General features: G+C 38.9%; 1 protein-coding gene across 1 annotated transcript in view; it reads left to right on the top strand.

The window, feature by feature from the left end:
- The first annotated feature begins 2,026 nt into the window (after positions 1–2,026).
- The window catches only part of LRRC72 (leucine rich repeat containing 72), a 54,102-nt gene continuing 37,297 nt past the window's right edge, over positions 2,027–18,831 (top strand). Inside the window, exons 1-2 of the mRNA XM_033088248.1 lie at positions 2,027–2,247; positions 16,777–16,897. Of these exons, the coding sequence (XP_032944139.1) occupies positions 2,027–2,247; positions 16,777–16,897 (342 nt within the window). The remainder of the gene's footprint in view (positions 2,248–16,776; positions 16,898–18,831) is intronic.

The raw sequence follows: 18,831 nt of genomic DNA, 5'->3' as shown, positions 1-18,831 counted from the left end.
GCCACGTTCAAAGAATTTTACAGTAAACACTCATATATCCATCAACTTTTACTATAACCTTACCATTAATCTTTTACCATGTACCCAGACCCATTTTGATGAATATAAAACAACTGTAATTCCCTACTCGCCATAGGACACACAAGCCACCTCCATAATTTCTGTGTGATCTGTGTGTCCCCACCAGGCAAGAAAATTTGGAGAAGGTTTATATTCTGTGAATTGAATTATAATGATAGTAGATGAAAAATAACAATGACTCCAATAGATTGAACACATGAGAACCCATGAGTTCATCACAAAACGTGAACAAAAATCCATCAGTCATCCTTGGAGGATTCTAATGCCAATCCACTATTCTGAAAATAAATCAATAAACTGAAAAAATAAAGAATTTGTTCTATTTTCCCTGCACAAACTGTATTTCTGGATAACTAAATTATTGGCAAGAGAAAGTGATTTATAGAAGAATTGCAACTAATAAACGCAGAGAGTCTGGAAGAAAAGTCACAATAAATGCAGAGAGTCTGGAAGAAAAGTTCCTAATGAAATGAAGGAACTAAACAAACATCAAAGGCTGCTAAAACTTGTAGGTGAAAGGTGGATAGGGAATATTATAATGGGGCAATCAGGCTGAAAACTTCTGAATCTGCTGATGAATCTTAGCATCACGGACAGAAGGGCAGAAGACATGGTAGGTCTCTGGAATGATGTAATAAGTGTTCCTCTATAGTGTCATTTATAGCATATTCCTCCCTAAAAATAAATGGAATCTAAATGGAGCCTCTGATGAGCTCTAATGCCCAATTTACACGAAAATACAGGCAATAGAAGCACAGTATAAATAGTACCATGAGGAAGCAAGCAAACAGATGCAGAAGAGAGGACATTATTCAGGGCCAATCAGCTGGTTTATTCAACAACTAAGGGATATTAAAATGGGGGAGGGTGGAAGTGGAAGTAGGTTAAAGAGACTTAAGAAACACATTAAGCAAAGACTAATTGTGGACCTTGCATGGATCCTACACGAAACAGATCAATGGTAAAAAGACATTTTTAAGACAGTTGAGGAAATGTGAACATGGAATGAACTTTAGATGATATTAAGCAATTACTAAAATTATTTAGTTTAAATAGCATTGTGGTTATATTTAAATTTTTAAAAGTCCTTACTTCTTACAGTGATATACCAAAGATGAAATGGTATGCTATTTGGAATTTGTTTTGAAATACTCTAGAAAAAATAAAGGGAGACTTACATAGAACAAGATTAGCAAGATATTCTTTATATACACATATTTGAATTTTTTATTAAAAGAAGTTTAAAAGAATATAAAATGGGAGTGGCGATGATAAAGGAGGACATAGGAGAGAGAAATCATAGAATGAGCAAGAGTTCATTAGCTTTAAAATATGTTATACTTAAAAAAAACTAAGTCAGTAGTACATGGGAGTATGTTGAAAAGTTATGTTGAAGTCATATTGTGTGTGTGGAGGTTATTTAAGGATTTAAGGGTTTTATCCTTTAAGCACATTAAGGATTTAATAATCTATATTGTAATAAATGTAAACCCAGTAAGGAATTTTACACTGAACAATAACATGATTAGCCCGTTTGGAGAAAAACAAGTTATCTTTAAATAATTTTGTATTTAACCAACATGATGTCACTTGAACATAACTTTTAAAAAGACTAAAATTTGATGTTATCAACCTTAAAAATATGCAATAATTTTAAAATAGTGCAACGGTGTTTTTAAACTATTTCCCACCTCCAGAGATTCTGAGATGTTCTGTCCTGCCCCCCAGCCCATCACCCAGCATTAAGTTGAGAGTCTCTGTTTAATGTGGGGAGAAAAAAAAAGAAAAAGAAAAACCAGACAGAGGGCAGAGAAGCAAGAAGTTCCAGGGCATTAAAGGGGGAGAAACACGCAGACTAAACGTGGGAGCCACCACCAGCCTCCATTACCTGAGACCTTGCCATTTCCCCCACTACGTGCCATAGAAACAAAGCATCAAGGGAATCATGCCCAGACAGATTTCTGTCCAAGCCCTCCTTCAGCAGGAACAGAGGGAACAAGAAGATGGTCTCCTGGAATCAAAGCAAGAGGATCAAGGAGAGGAAACAAGAAAACTCTCAGTTGGGTTTGCAGACTGCGGGTCAGGGAGCATCCAGCAGGAGCTTAACCTAAACAGAGAGGGCTCGAGTGACTCAGGGCTTGGGAACACTACACAAAGCTTCTCAGGGTAAGTCACAGCAGAGTCCTGGAGAGATCTGGCAGCAGCTTCAGGCTTCGCAGGGGGTCTGGTGGAGGCAGCAGAGGAATGAGGTCACACAGTTTAGGAAAAGCCTCCTGACAGAGGCAGGATTCCAGATTCGAGAACAGACACAAGTGGCAAGATAAGGGTGGTGATGATGAAATGGAATAAATGAGCAGGGCCTCGGGCAAGAACTGCCAGTGCTGGTCTGGTCTGGTGGTGGAAGTGTCCCTGGCAGGCAGGGACCTAGCAAATGCAGAAGGCAAGGGAAAAATGAGGAAAGAAGAGAATGTGGGGGTAAAAAATCAGATGGTAGGAGGAAAAAGGAAAAGAAAGTGTAGAAGTGGGTGCCTCCAGAGTGCCTTTATTCAGCTTTATTGTATAACACATTTATACCTGAAAAAATCATACTGAGGTATAATATGGTGAACTCAGGTTACCTTCTCTCTACGATGAGCCATTTTTATGAAATATTCAACGGCTTGAATTGGTTTCTCATAAATGAACAACATTCTGTGCCTAAATAATGTAGCCATCATGTATTATTCAAGAAGAATCAATACAAAAGCAATTTTGCTAGACATGTTTCTAATCCCCAAGAAACTTCAATAATCAAGTGATTCACCAACTATATTGGAATGATGCTCCCTCAGGTTGCTCCCGAAGCTTCACCCCAATTAAGATCATAGATGATGCCCGATAGCACATATTTAACCACAAATAGCCAAGCCAGGGGGGGGTCCTGCCTGTTCCTCTTATGAACTGTGTGACCCTGGACCGCTTACTTAACTCTGTGCCTCAGTCTTGTCATCTGTAAAATGAGCCTGCTGTGGAAACCTTGTAGCTAACACATCAGCAACATAAAAGGTTTTTGTCACTCTAAATTGCTTTCTGGTGGCAAGAGTGATGTGGTTGTGGTAGGTACTGATCAGAAGTACCATGACATGAACTCTTATAAAGCATCTATTCTATTTTAAATTCATTTCTGGCTAGCTAGGGCCCAATTCTTCTTTTTCCATTTCCAATTGATAAGTACCACTACACAGTTTTAAAAGTTAAAATGTCATTTGAAATTACTATTCTGTGTGCCTGTAACTTGAGATACTGCTGATGGGAAGGGGGAATAGTTATATAAATATGTTTTTTTAATTTAAGAAAACCACACTTACGAGCTGTATGTACCATAGCAGCAGTGTGCATGTACCTACCATCACAGGTTTCGGTCTGACAACTCCCTTTTTACTTTTGTGAATGGAAAAAAATCTCAGCTTTCCTTTTTTCACTTTGTACATAGCTACTTGCATGTCAACTTGCTTCTTTAAATAGACTGCTATAAAAATTGCATCTGAGCAAAGTTTTAACTCTTGATGGAACGGACTGTTGCGGTGTAAGCAGTCAGTCTCCGTGGCACGAAGGAGGGCATGTGGATGAAGAAGGCATCCCTGCATGGAATGGGCCCATATGGGAATTGGGGTCTCGGCTCTTTGCCAGAGAAGCCCATGGTGGGGATGGGAGTGGGAGGACAACTGGGTGCAATGTCAGACATCAGGCCAGATAAAGAGCATGTCCTCATGGAAGGAGGGCAGCCAAGTGGATTGTGTAGGAGCTCGGGGGTGGGAGCGGGGAGCCGGGGAGGAGGTCCGTGTGGGAGTACCGGCAGCTGGGAGTGGACTGTCAGCGTTCTTCGTGAGGGAGCATCCACCTGACAGCAACTGGAGCAATATGTCAGAGTGGACTTGTCTACCAATCATAGTAATACCACTCCCCTTTCCTGTGATTGGTTTTAGGTGGTCATGTGACTCTGTTCTGGCTAAGGAGACATTAAGGGAAGTGTTCAGGTAAAGATTTCAGGAAAGGATTCCCTTCTAGCAAGAAAATGACAATCGAAAGCAGACCCCTCTTCTTCCTCTCAACAGTGACATGTCAGAAGGTGAAACCTGGAATTGCTACAGCTGTTTCGTGATGGGGGAAGGTGACCTGAATGGAAAGCCAGCAGAGACCTAGAGCTCTGGCCCTGAATAGATGGAGCCTAGAACCGCTCTCCCTTTGGAATTCTTGTTAATGGTTTCTTTACTGTTTAAACAAGTAGAGCTTAATGTCCTGATATTACAATGAAAAATATCCTAACTAATAGCAATACTTTTACTCCAAAGTTAGCACCTATCACTGCCAATTAGTCTGCAACTGTGTTTCCCTGAAAATAAGACCGGGTCTTCTATTAAGTTTTGCTCCAAAAGATGCATTAGTGCTTAAGTTCAGGGAATGTCTTCCTGAAAAATCATGGTAGGGCTTATTTTTCAGTTAGGTCTTATTTTCGGGGAAACACGGTAGTGTTTCTGTGCATGATGAATCAGAATCAGAGGGACTTACACTCTGGATTACTGGAAGTAGCAACCAGGGTCGTTTATAGATAAACAATATATGATTCAGGGCTTAGAAACTGTCCTGAGAAAAAACAGACTGTGATTTCCCAATGGGTCTCTCCTATGTAGAACTCCAGATAAGAGCCTCAGGGTCATTCCACCAGTTAAATGAAGTTTCTTAAATGTTCTTAATTAATGCAAAGTGTGAACTTGTTATGTTTCCATAGCTATACAGTTTAAGTGTGATCCATATCTAAGTAACAAAATGAAGTTAATAAAAAAAAAGTTTATTCAAATAAAAATAGTATATGAAAAACATGAGGTGGGAGGAAAAAATAGCTGTAGGGTAAGAAGTAGTTAAGTTTACCAATTCAATAATGTTCTTGGTAAAATTTCTTGTCAAGGGACTTCCGACAGGCAATTCCTGAACTTCCAGAGAAAACAGAACCCAAAAATACCAAGAAAGCATGTCAAAGAACAGAATCGTTTTGATAGTAGAAATCGTTTTCAGCATGGGCCACACCAAGATAAACAATTATGGGAGTGCACATGTTATACTTTGAGTCATTAATTTGTAAATGACAGAGATCGGAAATAAGGGATTTTCTTCACCCAAAAGATATTCTAGTTACTAAAGCTATGATACAAAATATAACAAAAGTCAACAAAAAGAAACTGAAAAGGAATGTATGTAATTACACCAAAGACAGGATGCATGACATTTTTCACTGCCTAACATTACAATAGGTAGGTGGATTAGCTAACTATACAAACTGACTTAGAAAATATGAGAAACATTATTTAAAATAATATTATATAAAGGGCTTAATTGACTTCCTTTTGTTGAATGGTACACACACTTTAGTGACAGTATTTTAAACGTTTATGAGCAAAAGTAGGAATGCAGTGAAATAGTTTTTAGACCACCTACATTTAGCATACATTAAATTACACAACACATTCCTTTTAGTAAATGCTCTTTTTATAACAGTCGTTCCAGTTACCAATAGAAAATGCAAACAGGGTTAAGATGTTTAATTAATTCACAAAATGCAGCTGTACTTCAAGTTCTTGGCAGCTGTCCAATAATTTTAATGTAAATTTTGAGAGAGAGATAACAATTCTACCAGAAATAATTTCAAATTTTCCTATTAGTTCATTTTTTTTAAATTTATTGGGGTGACAATTGTTAGTAAAATTACATAGATTTTAGGTGTACAATTCTGTATTATATCATCTATAAATCCCATTGTGTGTTCACCACCCAGAGTCAGTTCTCCTTCCATCACCATATATTTGATCTCCCTTACCCTCATCTCCCACCCCCCAACCCCCCTTACCCTCTGGTAACCACTAAACTTGTCTGTGTCTATGAGTTTTTGTTTCTCATTTGTTTGTCTTGTTCTTTTGTTGTTTTTGGTTTATATACCATATATCAGTGAAATCATATGGTTCTCTGCTTTTTCTGTCTGACTTATTTCACTTAGCATCATACTCTCAAGATCCATCCATGTTGTCACAAATGTTCCTATATCATCTTTTCTTACCTATTAGTTCTTAATTTAGAAGTAGGGGGACAGAGAAGTCAACAAACTCAGCTTTGCGTGAGGCTTTCAGTAAAAATTGTGTTCAGAGTGGACAGGATGTAGACCCAAGAAGTGACATGTATATTTGAAAATGCCATGATATTAAGAGGTACACTCTCAAGATAATATTACCACATCAACTGACTTGGTCAGATTCTTGATTTAAAGTAGGTAAATCCAGTGCAAACCAGCTTAAACCAAAAGGGAAGTATATTGACTTGCATAGACAAACTGCAGTGAAAGCAAGTGTGGAGCTAGCTAGAACCAAGACTCAAGTACCATTAGACTTCACCTTCTCCTGCTCAGTGTGTTAGTTTTCTTTTCTTGTACTGTAGATCCACTTTCTCTGTAGAAAGAAACATGGCTGATGGCAGCTTCTAGGCTCATACACTAGCATCTTAGTGATAAGATAATGAAAAAGTTCTGGGGAAGGATTCTGATTGGCCTGGCCTGTGTGATTGACCAGTAGTTGTGGCTAGCGTTGTGAGGTCCAGTTAAGTTTAGATCCCTACCTTTAGACCAAAAACTATGGCCAGGAAAGTGGATAATGCAGACCCTTTTCTAACTCACTCACTCTTTAACCAAAGCTCTCATATGGATAAGGTAGAAAAAAAGAATACCTGTAGGATAAATTCTAATTAGCATTAACTGGAGAAGTGGTTAAAACAATCTGTAGAAAATCAGTAGGTTATAAAGACAACCTATAGAATGAGAGAAAATATTTGTAAATCATGTATCTGGCAAGAGTCTAGTATTCAGAATATATAAAGAATTCTTACCGCACAGCAACCAAAAAACAAACAAAATAATTTAAAAATGGACAGACATCTCGAATTTCTCCAAGGAGGATATACAAATAGCCAACAAGCACATGAAAAGATGCACAGTCATTAGGGAAATGCAAATTGGAATCATACTGAGTGTTGGCATAGAGTAGAGAAATTCAAACCCCCATACATTGCTGGTAGAAGTAAAATTGTGCAGTCACTGTAAAAAACAGTTTTGTGGCTCCTCAAAAACTTAAACATAGAATTACCATATGACCCAGTAATTCAACACCTACGCATATACCTAAAAGTGTTTTAAACAAGGGTTCAAACAAAGATTTGTAAAGAAATGAACATTGCAGCACTATTCTCAATAGCCAAAAGTTAGTAGCCACCCAACAGTTCAACAGATAAATGGATAAACAAAATGTGGCATATCCACACAATGGGATATTATTCAGCCTTAATAAGGAGCAAATTACAGCTAGGCATAAGAGGTCACGTATTGTGTGGTTCCATTTATATGAAATATCCATAACAGTCAAATCCACAGACGTAGAAAGAAGATTAATGATTACCAGGGGCTGGGTGAAGGGAGAAATGGGACCGATTGCTTAATGGGCATGGGGTCTTCTTTGGGGGTGATGAAAGTGTTTTAGAACTCGATAGAAGTGATGTTTGCACAACATTGTCAATATACAAAATGCCACTAAACTGTACACTTTAAAATGGTTAATTTTTATGTTATATGAATTTCACCTCAACAAAAAATTTTTAAAGATCATCAACATATAACCTTTAAGAACTTCTCATTTTCTAGACAAAAAAACTATGAGCCCTCAAAAAGAATTTAAATATAAATACACTTGATAGATAATATTCTAGTTTATTAATACTTGATTTTCTTCATGGGGTGATTTTTAGAAAGACAGTGTCTTCCTTTTCCCACCACCGAATATACCTTTTGTATCTTGAGATTTTATTTTCCCTTGTTCATGATATTGGACTAACACTAGCTTTCTATCCCTGTTGTGTACCCTCATTCTAAAAGGAATATGTAAGTCACATCATTCCGTACTTACTAAATGAAAGGCTATTGATTTTAATTCAAATAAAAGCAACCAAATATCATTGGTTTCTCTAATACTAAGGTGATGGTTAGTGGTTCTTTATACCAACTTACCATGTACAACTTTCCTTTCGTTCTTTTTTCCTTCACCGCACTCCCTTCCCTGTTGCCTGCATCCGTTTAAACTCGTGGATGCCATTGAAAGAAACCCTAACCAAACTAGTAGAAATGGAAAGGGGAATTTGAGGGAAAACAGGAAAGGCAGAACTTCAGTGACGATTGGAGCCAGTGACTCTAAGTCCTAAGTCTCCCTCTTTCTCTCTCTATCTCCTAATTCTATGACTCTGTGTGCTGGCTTTGTACTGTCAGTCCAGCTCTTTTACACATCTGCAAAGAGGCCTGGCAGCACTCAGTTCATGTCATAGTTTCTCTTAATCATCTCTTCACCCCATTGGTAAGGGAGGACTTCCCACCAGAAGCTTATGGGGATGACCAAATGCATGACAACTCACACTGGAGAGAGAAAATTGGCAGCAGTGTATTAGTCCCCTATACTCACAGGTTGGTGGAAGAGGACGCTGCATGCCATGCAGGACCACACAGGGATTGCACTCTGGAACTGAGTGAACACCAGAGGCTGTTGGAGGGACCAGCCGGGGGCTGAGGGAGACAGGCTCTGTAGTAATGAGAGGGTGGGGTGCCTTGGTTCCCACACAGGATGTGATCAGATTGTTTGAATAACTCTGTGGGCTGGCAGGGAACTTAAACCTGCTACTCAGGGATAAGTATCAATTATATTTGGTCTGTTTGATAAGGAGGGGTGCTTGGCTAGGGGACCTTGTCTGTGGGAGCAGAATAGGGAGCGATACATGCAGTTAGGCTGTTAAGGCAGCATGTAGTAATAATTTTAAGCCTTAAATCCCACAGTTTCATCACAAGGAATGGACTCCTCTTTTCCCCTTAGTTCAAATTTGAAACATCTAGGAGGAATTATTCTGCTTAGTATGGCTTGGATCCTATGCCTGCCCTTAATGCTGGGAGTTTAGAGAGTGATTATCAGTAATTATCAGCCTCACTGGGTCACAGGATCAGGGATAAAGTAATGTCCCCACAGAAGCACATCTGTTTTCAAAAGATGAGAGCGATCAAAAGGGAACACAATTCTCAATAACCATGTGTCCCTTCCCTTTGCCTCTTCCCTTCCTTTCTCCCTCACCTGTTTCTCTCTTTTCTCTCTTTTCTTCCTTCATCCTCTGTCGCCTCTCTTCTCTCCACCCCTCTTCTCTTTTCTTTCCCTTGTCTCTTTCTCCACCTCCTCCTCCTTTTTGTTCTGTTTTCTGTCTCTTACACTCTTAATTTATCCCCCACCCATTTTTAATAGTCCCTGCCTGCAAAAGCCACCCACAGCCATCACCTGTAGAAGTGGTGGAGACCCAGTGGCCTGCAGCTTGATTTCTGCTTACCAAGTGCATTATCTGGAACACGAAGTAAAGGGTAAAGAATTGGGCAGAGACTAAATGAGCTATTAGTCTATCTTCTACCCAAATTTATGGAAAATTTCCAAGTTTCTTAGGAAGTGTACCCTAATTGTGAAAACAAACTTTCTTTCATTTTTGCACACTAAAATAGATTCATGAAACAAAAACTACATATATCTTTTAAACTTTAGAAGCATTACACTTACAATGCAAAAACCTCCCAGCGCCTTTATACTTCTAAGAGAGAGTTCTTCGGAACTGTTTTCCAACATCTATTGCCTCTAATTAAAATGATCATTGAACCTTTTTCTCCTATTTGCTTTGTGTGAGAAGGTGGTAATGAAAACATCGTAAGTGAAATCCTACCAGCTGAATAAAGGCCATAAAGAGCACACAGTTACTCTGGTCAATAGAAATCTGTGGAATTGTGTACCAAGGTAACTGAAGCACTTCAGGCTCTAAGCAAATAACGGCTAACGTCCTTAATGAACCATTTGAATGCCAGCCAATATCAAGCAGAACCAAATACAATTATATTATGCTTAAAGCAATGGGTCCCCACGCTGAGTATGTAGACTCAGTCAATTTCAGTGCCTAACTGACTGACTGAATGAATAATAAATGGAGGATATCAAGTCATCTAAAATAGCTTCCTCATGCATTGAGAAGAGTACATTAAATGGCCTGATGGCCCAAGATGGCCAGACATGGTAACACAGGCTTCCTGGAGCTGGTTTAAGAGTCTCTCTCACCCTGCCACTGTAATATATAAATCCCTAAGAGCAACAAAGAGTCCGCCCCAAGAATCCCAGATGCCACTGATAACAGTGATCTCCTGCAAAACAAATCGAGGCCCAAAAGGAAAATGACTTCCGAGCTTAGTTCTCATTCTAAAATTTACCTTAAAAATTATAGGAGTGTGGTGAACAAAATCTCAGCATTTTCAGATGCTGGAGTTAGAGTCTCAGAGAAGCCAATATGATTATAGAGGTGAAACAAAGCCCCAAGATAAAACCACAAGTCAGACAAAATAACAGTGCTTTACACTGTCTCATTTTTTAAAAAATATATACCACATTTGGAAAAGTTTTTTATCAGAAGATGAGAAAAATATATATTGACTTGGTAATAGTATTCATTCTAGCAATTTTTTAAAAAATCAATGCTCAACTTAGATTACATTGTAGTTTAGTAAAAATCTTTTTAAAGTTATCCTTCAGCTAAATTATTATCTATTATGATAAAAAAGTTGAATGTATTTTTATATTTAAACATGTGGTTGCATGTAGATAACATTCCAAGAATAAATCTGTCTTTCCAGATTTAAATATCAATCTGGAAATTGTCAGGAATGGAATTTTGTAAAATTTTTACTATGTATGGTGACCAGAGTAAGAATTCTTTTGAGAAGGACTGAGTTTGACCAGAGAAATATATCTTTTTGGTCTTCTGTGTATTTTTAATTTAAATTTATATCTATCTATATATATCTATATCTATCTTTCTATCTATCTATCTATCTATCTATCTATCTATCTATATATATACACACACACACAAACACACACACACACACACACATATATATACATATATATATATAGTCCCTACCTGCAAAAGCCACCCACATCCACCTATATATATATAGATAGATAGATATTTAGATAGATAGATATCATGCATATCGTATACATGATATATAATAATATACATATATGTATAATTAGTTATCTATTGCTGCATGGCAAATTACCTTACAATTTAGTGGCTTAAGACAACAAACATTTATTTTTCCGTTTCTGGAATCTGGGTGTCGCTCAACTGGGTACCCCTGGCTCAGAGTCTCTCACAGGCTGCAATCCAGGCCAGGCCTACAGTCATCTCAAGGCTTCACTGGGGGGATCATCTTCCAGGCTGATTCACATGACTATGGCAGGCTTTACGTCCTCTCTAGCTGTTGGCCGGAGGCATCAGTATTTTGCCATATGGATCTCCCTAGAGGTCAGCTCACAACATGGCAACTGGTTTACCTCAGAGTGGGCCAAAGAGCAAGGAAGAAGGTGCCCAAGACAGATGCCACAGTCTTTTTGTAACCCACTCTCAGAAGTGATGCCTTATCCTTCCGCAATTTGCATTAGAAGTGAGTTCTTAAGTCCAGCCCCCATGCAAGGGAAGGGGATTGATTACGCAAGTACGTGAAAACCAGGAGGTAGGGATCACTGGAGGCATTGTAGAGTTTGCCTACTATGTATGTACATGTGTGTGTGTGGGGGGAGGAGTGGATGTGTGTGGGGGGGTGCATGTGTGTGTATGTATACATACACATATACATACCCACACATTTAGAGAGAGAATTTATGCTTCAAATGCCTGATTGTTATATGTGTGATAAAATGAAGATTTCCTGCCAGCATAACAAGACTTCTTTTCCAGCTTAGGATAAACTATCAATAACTCATCAAGTCTAAACTGAGCAAAGTAAGGAAAGGGATAATAATTTCAATGACATCATGAAATGAAATCCTATAATAAAAATAATTTTTATGACTTTCCATGTAGTACCATATCTAATTTCAGGCAATGAACGTTCTGTCCTAAGCTCTATGATTTAGATGGTCCTGCTGAAGTTCTCCTCTGGACTCCTCCCAGCACTCCTACCCACCCCATGGGATAGACCCCCCGCCCCCCCGCCCCGGAGTTCTTGCCCTCTAATCTTTTTCACCTAGGATCCTATGGGCATGTGCTTCCATAGGCCCAAGGGATTGTCAAAAGGTGGCTGTTTGGGGGATGAACAGAGCTTAGACATGGGGGTCCAATGTTCTTGGGAGAAAATGTGACATCGCACTGAAGCAAACACAGATTTAGAATTGAAAAATATATTATTTAGTTAAGCTGGGGTTCTGTCTAGAGGTGTCTAGCTGTTCCAGACAGTATAGGAATGTTTCCAACTCTAAACCATTTCCTGTTCCTATACAAGTTTGGAGGATCGTGTGTGGATTTTGAGAGAAAACAGGTATATCCAGAAGAAGTAGAAATGGCTACTTTCCTGAGTGAGTTTAAGAAATACTGCATGTGGGCAATGTTCCTTCAGAACCCTGATAACAAAATGTGCCATGGGGTTGGAGAGACACTGATGCTTCCCCTATTAGATCAGAACATATCAACACTCTAATAACTCAAAAATGGCAAGACTTAGAGCATCAGGTGATAGCATCCTGGGGATGGACCCTAGACATCAGTGAAGGGTTACTGTGGAGATAGAGAAATGAAGTTTATTTTAACAGTCCAAAGGACAACAGGCATTATCCAGGGAGAGGAGAGCAAAGGAAGACAGCTTTGCAAGATGCTACCAGATTACTTGAGATGACCCATTTGTGACTTCAAAAAATATCTCAGGACCTCTTTACAGATCTAGTTTATAGAATGCAGTTAGGGATTTGGTTATTAGCATCTGCATGTTAAAAGTTAAGCAATTTTTATAGAACAATTCACAGAAAAAAACACAAATGACCAATAAGCATTTGAAAAGACACTCAACTTCACTAAATAAATACAAATGAAAACATTGAGATAAAATTGTTTCCCCAATTAAATTGGCAAAATTCAACGAGATTAATGCCATCCGATAGAGAAAGGGACACTCTTATATATGACACATTAATACTATAAAGGAATTTCAGCTAATGGTATACTAACCCAGCAGCACAGAAACACAAAGACCGTTGTTACAGCATTGTTTATCATAGCAAAACAAGCAGAAAACATAAGTGTCCATTACTAGAGTAGTGAGTAAATAATCCATAAGAAACATTGCAGTGGAATATTATGCAATGATTTAATTCAATAGCTGGCTTTGTAAGATGGAGGTTTATGAGATAGTAAGAAGAAATATGAAAGTTGAAGAACAAATTGCATGGATGCATTCCATTTTAAAAAAATACACAAACAGAAGCAAAAGTTAGTCAGCCTCTGTTTCATAGATACTGGCAGAGATATAAGACTTATGGGTCAGAGACTAAAGGCAGTTTATTACTCACAGTAACAGCATAGCCAGAGTATCAGTTAGCCACAGTTCCCAGAGAACAATGCAAAGCAGTCCAGGTGATGTCACCACATAGAGTGTGTTGTGTTATAAGCAAGGAACCCTGAACTTAGGGAACCCAAATCTTTTATATTGGGCAGTAAGCCTGCAGGCAAACTTACCTTTATTATAAGGAAATGAGACATTATCTTTATTATGCTGCACAGTAAAAAACAAAACACAACAAACACCCACCCTTTGCTCTGGAGGTAGACTCTGTCTCTACCTTACAAATATCTTTTAAAATATAGTCCTGAAAAAGGCAATCGCTGCCTCTTCTCACAAGACCTGCAGTAACATGAAAGACTCATGGAGAATTCCATGAATTCCCAACATTCTATTGTCATTTTCATTTTATGTAAACTGACAAAAAATGATATCTGTCAATTAAAATAGTATGTTATTTTACTTTAATAACAATGAAAATGTTGATGCTCTGGTTATCAAATAGTATAAAAAGATCTTTTTATACATCTAAGAAAATGATTTGATTGTGGCTGATATATTGCTTATTCTACACAGCAGAAAATTGTTGATAATTATGATTTTACCTTATATTCTTTTACTCAGAAAAATAACATCCAGACTGATCGCTGGAATTATTCAAGACAAAATTAGGAAGATAATTTTTTAAGTTATGTAGCTTTAATGATATCCATTACATGCATAATTTTTGTCTCACACATTTATTTGTCCCTGGGAAATTGTATTAAAAAAAAAAACACAATTACATGCCAATATCTCCACAAGAATCTTTTACTCTCTGAACAATACATACTGTCTTTATAACCTTTCTAGGAGAGTATAATTAAACAATAGATTTTTTTGAGCTAAACTTCCAACTTCTTAATTTTACTGTTAAAGAAACCAAGGACCAGAGATATTAAGTGACTCAAAGGTGGCCAACAACTAGTTAATGTCATAGCTGAGACTAAACCCCACATGCCCTGACTTGGAGCATAGGCTCTTTCTTCTTATCCAAATCCACATACATGATATGATAGAACTTTCAAATTAGGGTATGCGTACCGCTGCAGGCAATGGCAGCACGCCAGGGAGGCAAATCCACAGGATAAACACAGGGTGTCTTGCTTCAATGTAAATATTACTCAAAGATTTGAGGGGAAAAAAGATTTGAGGGGAGTTAGGAGGGACCACTTTATTTTTATATTAAAACAAGATTGATTGTGCAGAAGAATGTACATTTTACATGAATTTTTAAAATTTCAGGCTGGATTCCTCAGGCTATAATCCCACCACATGGAAGTAAAAATTCTCTCAGTTCACTCTGCTAGGGATGCTTCTTTTGTAAAAAGTTTGTAGCACCATTGTGAGGATTTCTGGGAAGGACCTTTCATTGTTCACATCCCATAATTAAATTTGCATTATTTTAGTCCTCGTGATCAGTTAAATTGCCAATTTTTCTTGAAGAGGGAACACATTAAAATCTTATAATAAATGAGTTTCTGAGTTATTTTCCTAAGAACAGAGCTGGCTTTTTAAAATTTATTTTTTTTTCTTCTTAATCAGTGTAAGGTAAAAATATTTAAACAGTAAGTCAAGGATAAAAATTTTAATGCAATTTTAGTGGAAATTAGCTGGTTAGTGGTTTACTTCTATAAAATGCTCTCTAAAAACAGTTTGTATAAGGTTCTAAAACTCACATTTGTGTAAAGGACAAACTGACCAAGTAGTACACATTTTTGTGTTTCCATGTAGCATATTTATGCATGGTATCTGAATTGCTGTAACACGTATTAACAGCAAAAATGGGAGACAAAAAGCCTGTAAACTATTTTATACGTTTTCTTAGTGGATCATTCCTCTCATCTGATTTTTATTTATGGGATAAAAACCATTTAAACAATAGTTCCCAGATGATTATTCCCTCCACATAACTTAAAGGATTTTTATCCACCAACCCCCACCAGGCCCAAATACTTTTTAGAAGTACTGAAAGTGTGTATGTTTGATTTCTCTAGTAACACACTTTTAATGCTGTATTTCAACACCAGAATTTTTGGGTGCAAGTAGCCTGACTCGTTTCAAAAAAAAAAAAACACAAAAAAAACCCCGGCTATATTTAATTCCTAGATTTCAAGTTCAAATTTGGAACCAAGAAACCAACTTGTTCAGTTGAATCAACATGTATTGGATTCAGTGTGTTACTCCCTGACAGAAGATAGTGATGACACAGACAGAATCCTGCGTCCAAAGTGTCCTAAGCTAGAAGAGAATCAAACTCATAGAAACAAAATCATAAGATAGTCTGTGTTAGAGGTTCCAATAGAACTCAAGGAAACATCAATTTAAAAGTATGCATCGTCACGATTGGAAGAGACTGGCCAACAGTGCCTCGTCACGATTGGAAGAGACTGGCCAACAGTGCCTCGTCACGATTGGAAGAGACTGGCCAACAGTGCCTCATCAGACCCGTTCTCTGCCATTGGAAAGGCTTCTCAGCTACTGAATCAATATGCACTGACTCTTGGCCAATAAGTCCAGCATAGGTTCCATGTTTCTGTGCACCTGGAACCTGACAGCGCCTGATACTGCCACCCCCCTCTCCATCCTAGGGCTGAATCTAGGGTGAGGCAAGTGAGGCACTGGACTTAGTGCAAAAATGTGGTGTCACTAAAAACTCAGCACAATAAATCTTAATGCAATATTTTATTTTTTTTTAGAAAATCAAAATTAATGCCAAACATCCATGATGAACAAAATGTCAACATGTTCAATAAAGACAGGATCAGCAGAATTGACTTTTCTTGTTTTTCCTTTTGCCTCAAGCTCCACTACGATTCCACAGGGTACTGCTGTACCCTGACCCTCCACACGCGGCCAGTGTCACCAGACACATCCAGTTTTCAGAAATCTAAATTTTCTGATACTCAGATCTCAAATCAATAAAATGATTATTATTGGGTGACTCCTCTGACACACTCTGGCATAGCTGATTGCCCTCTCTCCGGCATCCACAACAGCACTGCGCTCGGGGGAAACGCGAGTGTGTGCGAGGTACCACGTAGTGGGTGCCGCAAGGGCCATACTCGCAAACGTCACAGAAGTCAGAATTTGGCTTCAAATCTTCCCTGGTTTGGATTGGCTTTTAGTCGAGGCGATTGTGGTAACCGTTAGGAAGAGAACAATAAGCCAGGCTGGGTCAATCATAGGTGCCACTGGCTGCCGCCCAGTGTCCTGATGACCTGGCCTCTGAAGCATCTACCCCATTCCTTCCCAAGTACTAGGAGCCTAGCGAGGGCTCCGGGACCTGACCTGGAGACCAGCCGCAGGGTAAGGGTCGCCCCCTCCCCCAGACCAAGAGCCTCTCGTGTCCCTGGGGTAAAACCCCAGCCCGACCGAGGCTGCCCCTTGGGGTCCCAGGTGGAGAGGGGTGGAGTAATGGGGACCCGAGACCTCCATTGGAGCTAGAGGTCCCTAGTCTTCTCAGGAGGGTTTGGGGGCTGCTCTGATTAACGCTAAGAGACGTGTATTGTCCTTTTCCCACTTACCATCTGCCTCATAGATATTAGGTAACAAAGCCGTAAATTTGGATCTTGACTCTCCAACATTACTACATATTGACACTTTGAGAAAGGAAGGTTCTCTAACGAATAATACAAGTAGAGTTGAGGACAGTTATGATAATGACTTAAAGAACACTCGAGTGGGAAAATGTCAAAATTATGCGACCTAGGAGCTAGCAAAGTGTTCTAGAGTTCTCAGACTTGTCTGGGAAGGTTTGGGACTACCATGATAAATCAAAGCTGGGAGTTCTGTCATGAATTCAAAGCTATTCACACTAAGTCCTAACTAACCTGTGGTGTACGTGTATGTGTGTTTCCTGGAGGTCTAGGAATTTATTATTACAGCACATGAATTGTCACAGAGAGTATATTTTCTTCTAGGGATATGAATACAGGCTTCATTCCTCTGGGATTTAATAAGCCCACAATTTTCAAAATTTTTTTTGTGTTTTATTGGGATCCTAAGGCATCAGGCTGTGGAGGCAGCTGTTGCTAAGAACTGTCCATATCCCAATTGTGCTAGATTGTTTTTATTTTCTTGTTTTGTTAGCCAGTTCCTTTGAAATCTGACTTTTCCGCCTCATCAGATTACAGGGATTGCTCCCCAAATTCAATACCTTTTCTGGGAAATATCCTCTACCATCCGATACAACACTGCAGATTCAAATTCTACCTTCTTGAAATTCACCCTCTCAGTTTCCACTGTCTTTGTTTCACCTCCTAACTTTATAACCATCCCTCTTCTGTCCCCTTAGCCAGCTTGGTCCCCTCCCCTCTTTCTAAATGCGGCTACTCAGCAGTCATCTTATCTGGGCCCCATTCTGTGCTGACCTGACTCACCAGTATGGACATACTCACCCTGACAACTCGCGTGAGGTCCCCTCGCCCACTTGCAGCTTTCTGCCTTGACCTAACTGTTCCCCCAGCACCTCAGTCTCAGCATTTCTAAGCTGAATTCATCCTCCATTTCAGTCACCTTTCCTGTGATCATGTCATCACATTATCATCATTGCCTGTGACTTCCCTTGCCTCTAGTTCCTTGCCAGTTCCAATCAGTCTTCTCTGTACACCCCATGTCATATCTGTTCACTGATCATTGCCTCTTGCCACTCTCCTGGGGCAGCAGGCTCATCAGCTCTGGCCTGGATTTTCCAGAGGCAGCCTTGCCTCCTATCTGCATTCTCTCTGCATCCCAGACCATCATACATGTTGCTGCAAGTCATCTGCCTGAGGCGTAGCTTTGTAGCAGTTTTCTCCAGTTTAAAAATCTGGTACTATTTCCCTATTGCCCCAGAATTGGGTCCAATGATTTCAAAATAAATTGATATTAGATATTGTTTAAAAGCATTGATCTAGTTGTCATGGGAAACATCAGAACTTGGTTGGACTTACACTGATTTTATCATGCAGTATGTGCATCTATATGTAAATATATCATACAATTAATTTTAAATTACAGATTACATAAACTATGTGATTTTAAGTTAGAGTTCTCAGGCATATCAAAGTTTTGTTTGTAAACTAAGTGCATACTTCTGAGCCTAAATTTCAAAGTCAGCACAAATAATATGTCCCCAATTCAGCTTTCTTCATTTATTTCTCACCATTGCCTTCCACGTGCCTTTCACTGAAGCCAAAGACTGTACAGCTTTGCACTCCTCGAATTTTCTTCCCTCACTTCTTGTTTGTGTACTTACTCCC

The sequence above is a fragment of the Rhinolophus ferrumequinum genome, chromosome 20 (assembly GCF_004115265.2).
Source record: "Rhinolophus ferrumequinum isolate MPI-CBG mRhiFer1 chromosome 20, mRhiFer1_v1.p, whole genome shotgun sequence".
In the NCBI taxonomy this organism is placed as follows: domain Eukaryota; kingdom Metazoa; phylum Chordata; class Mammalia; order Chiroptera; family Rhinolophidae; genus Rhinolophus; species Rhinolophus ferrumequinum.
Note: the sequence above shows the minus strand (reverse complement) of the source record. Positions and strands in the feature narration are given on the sequence as shown.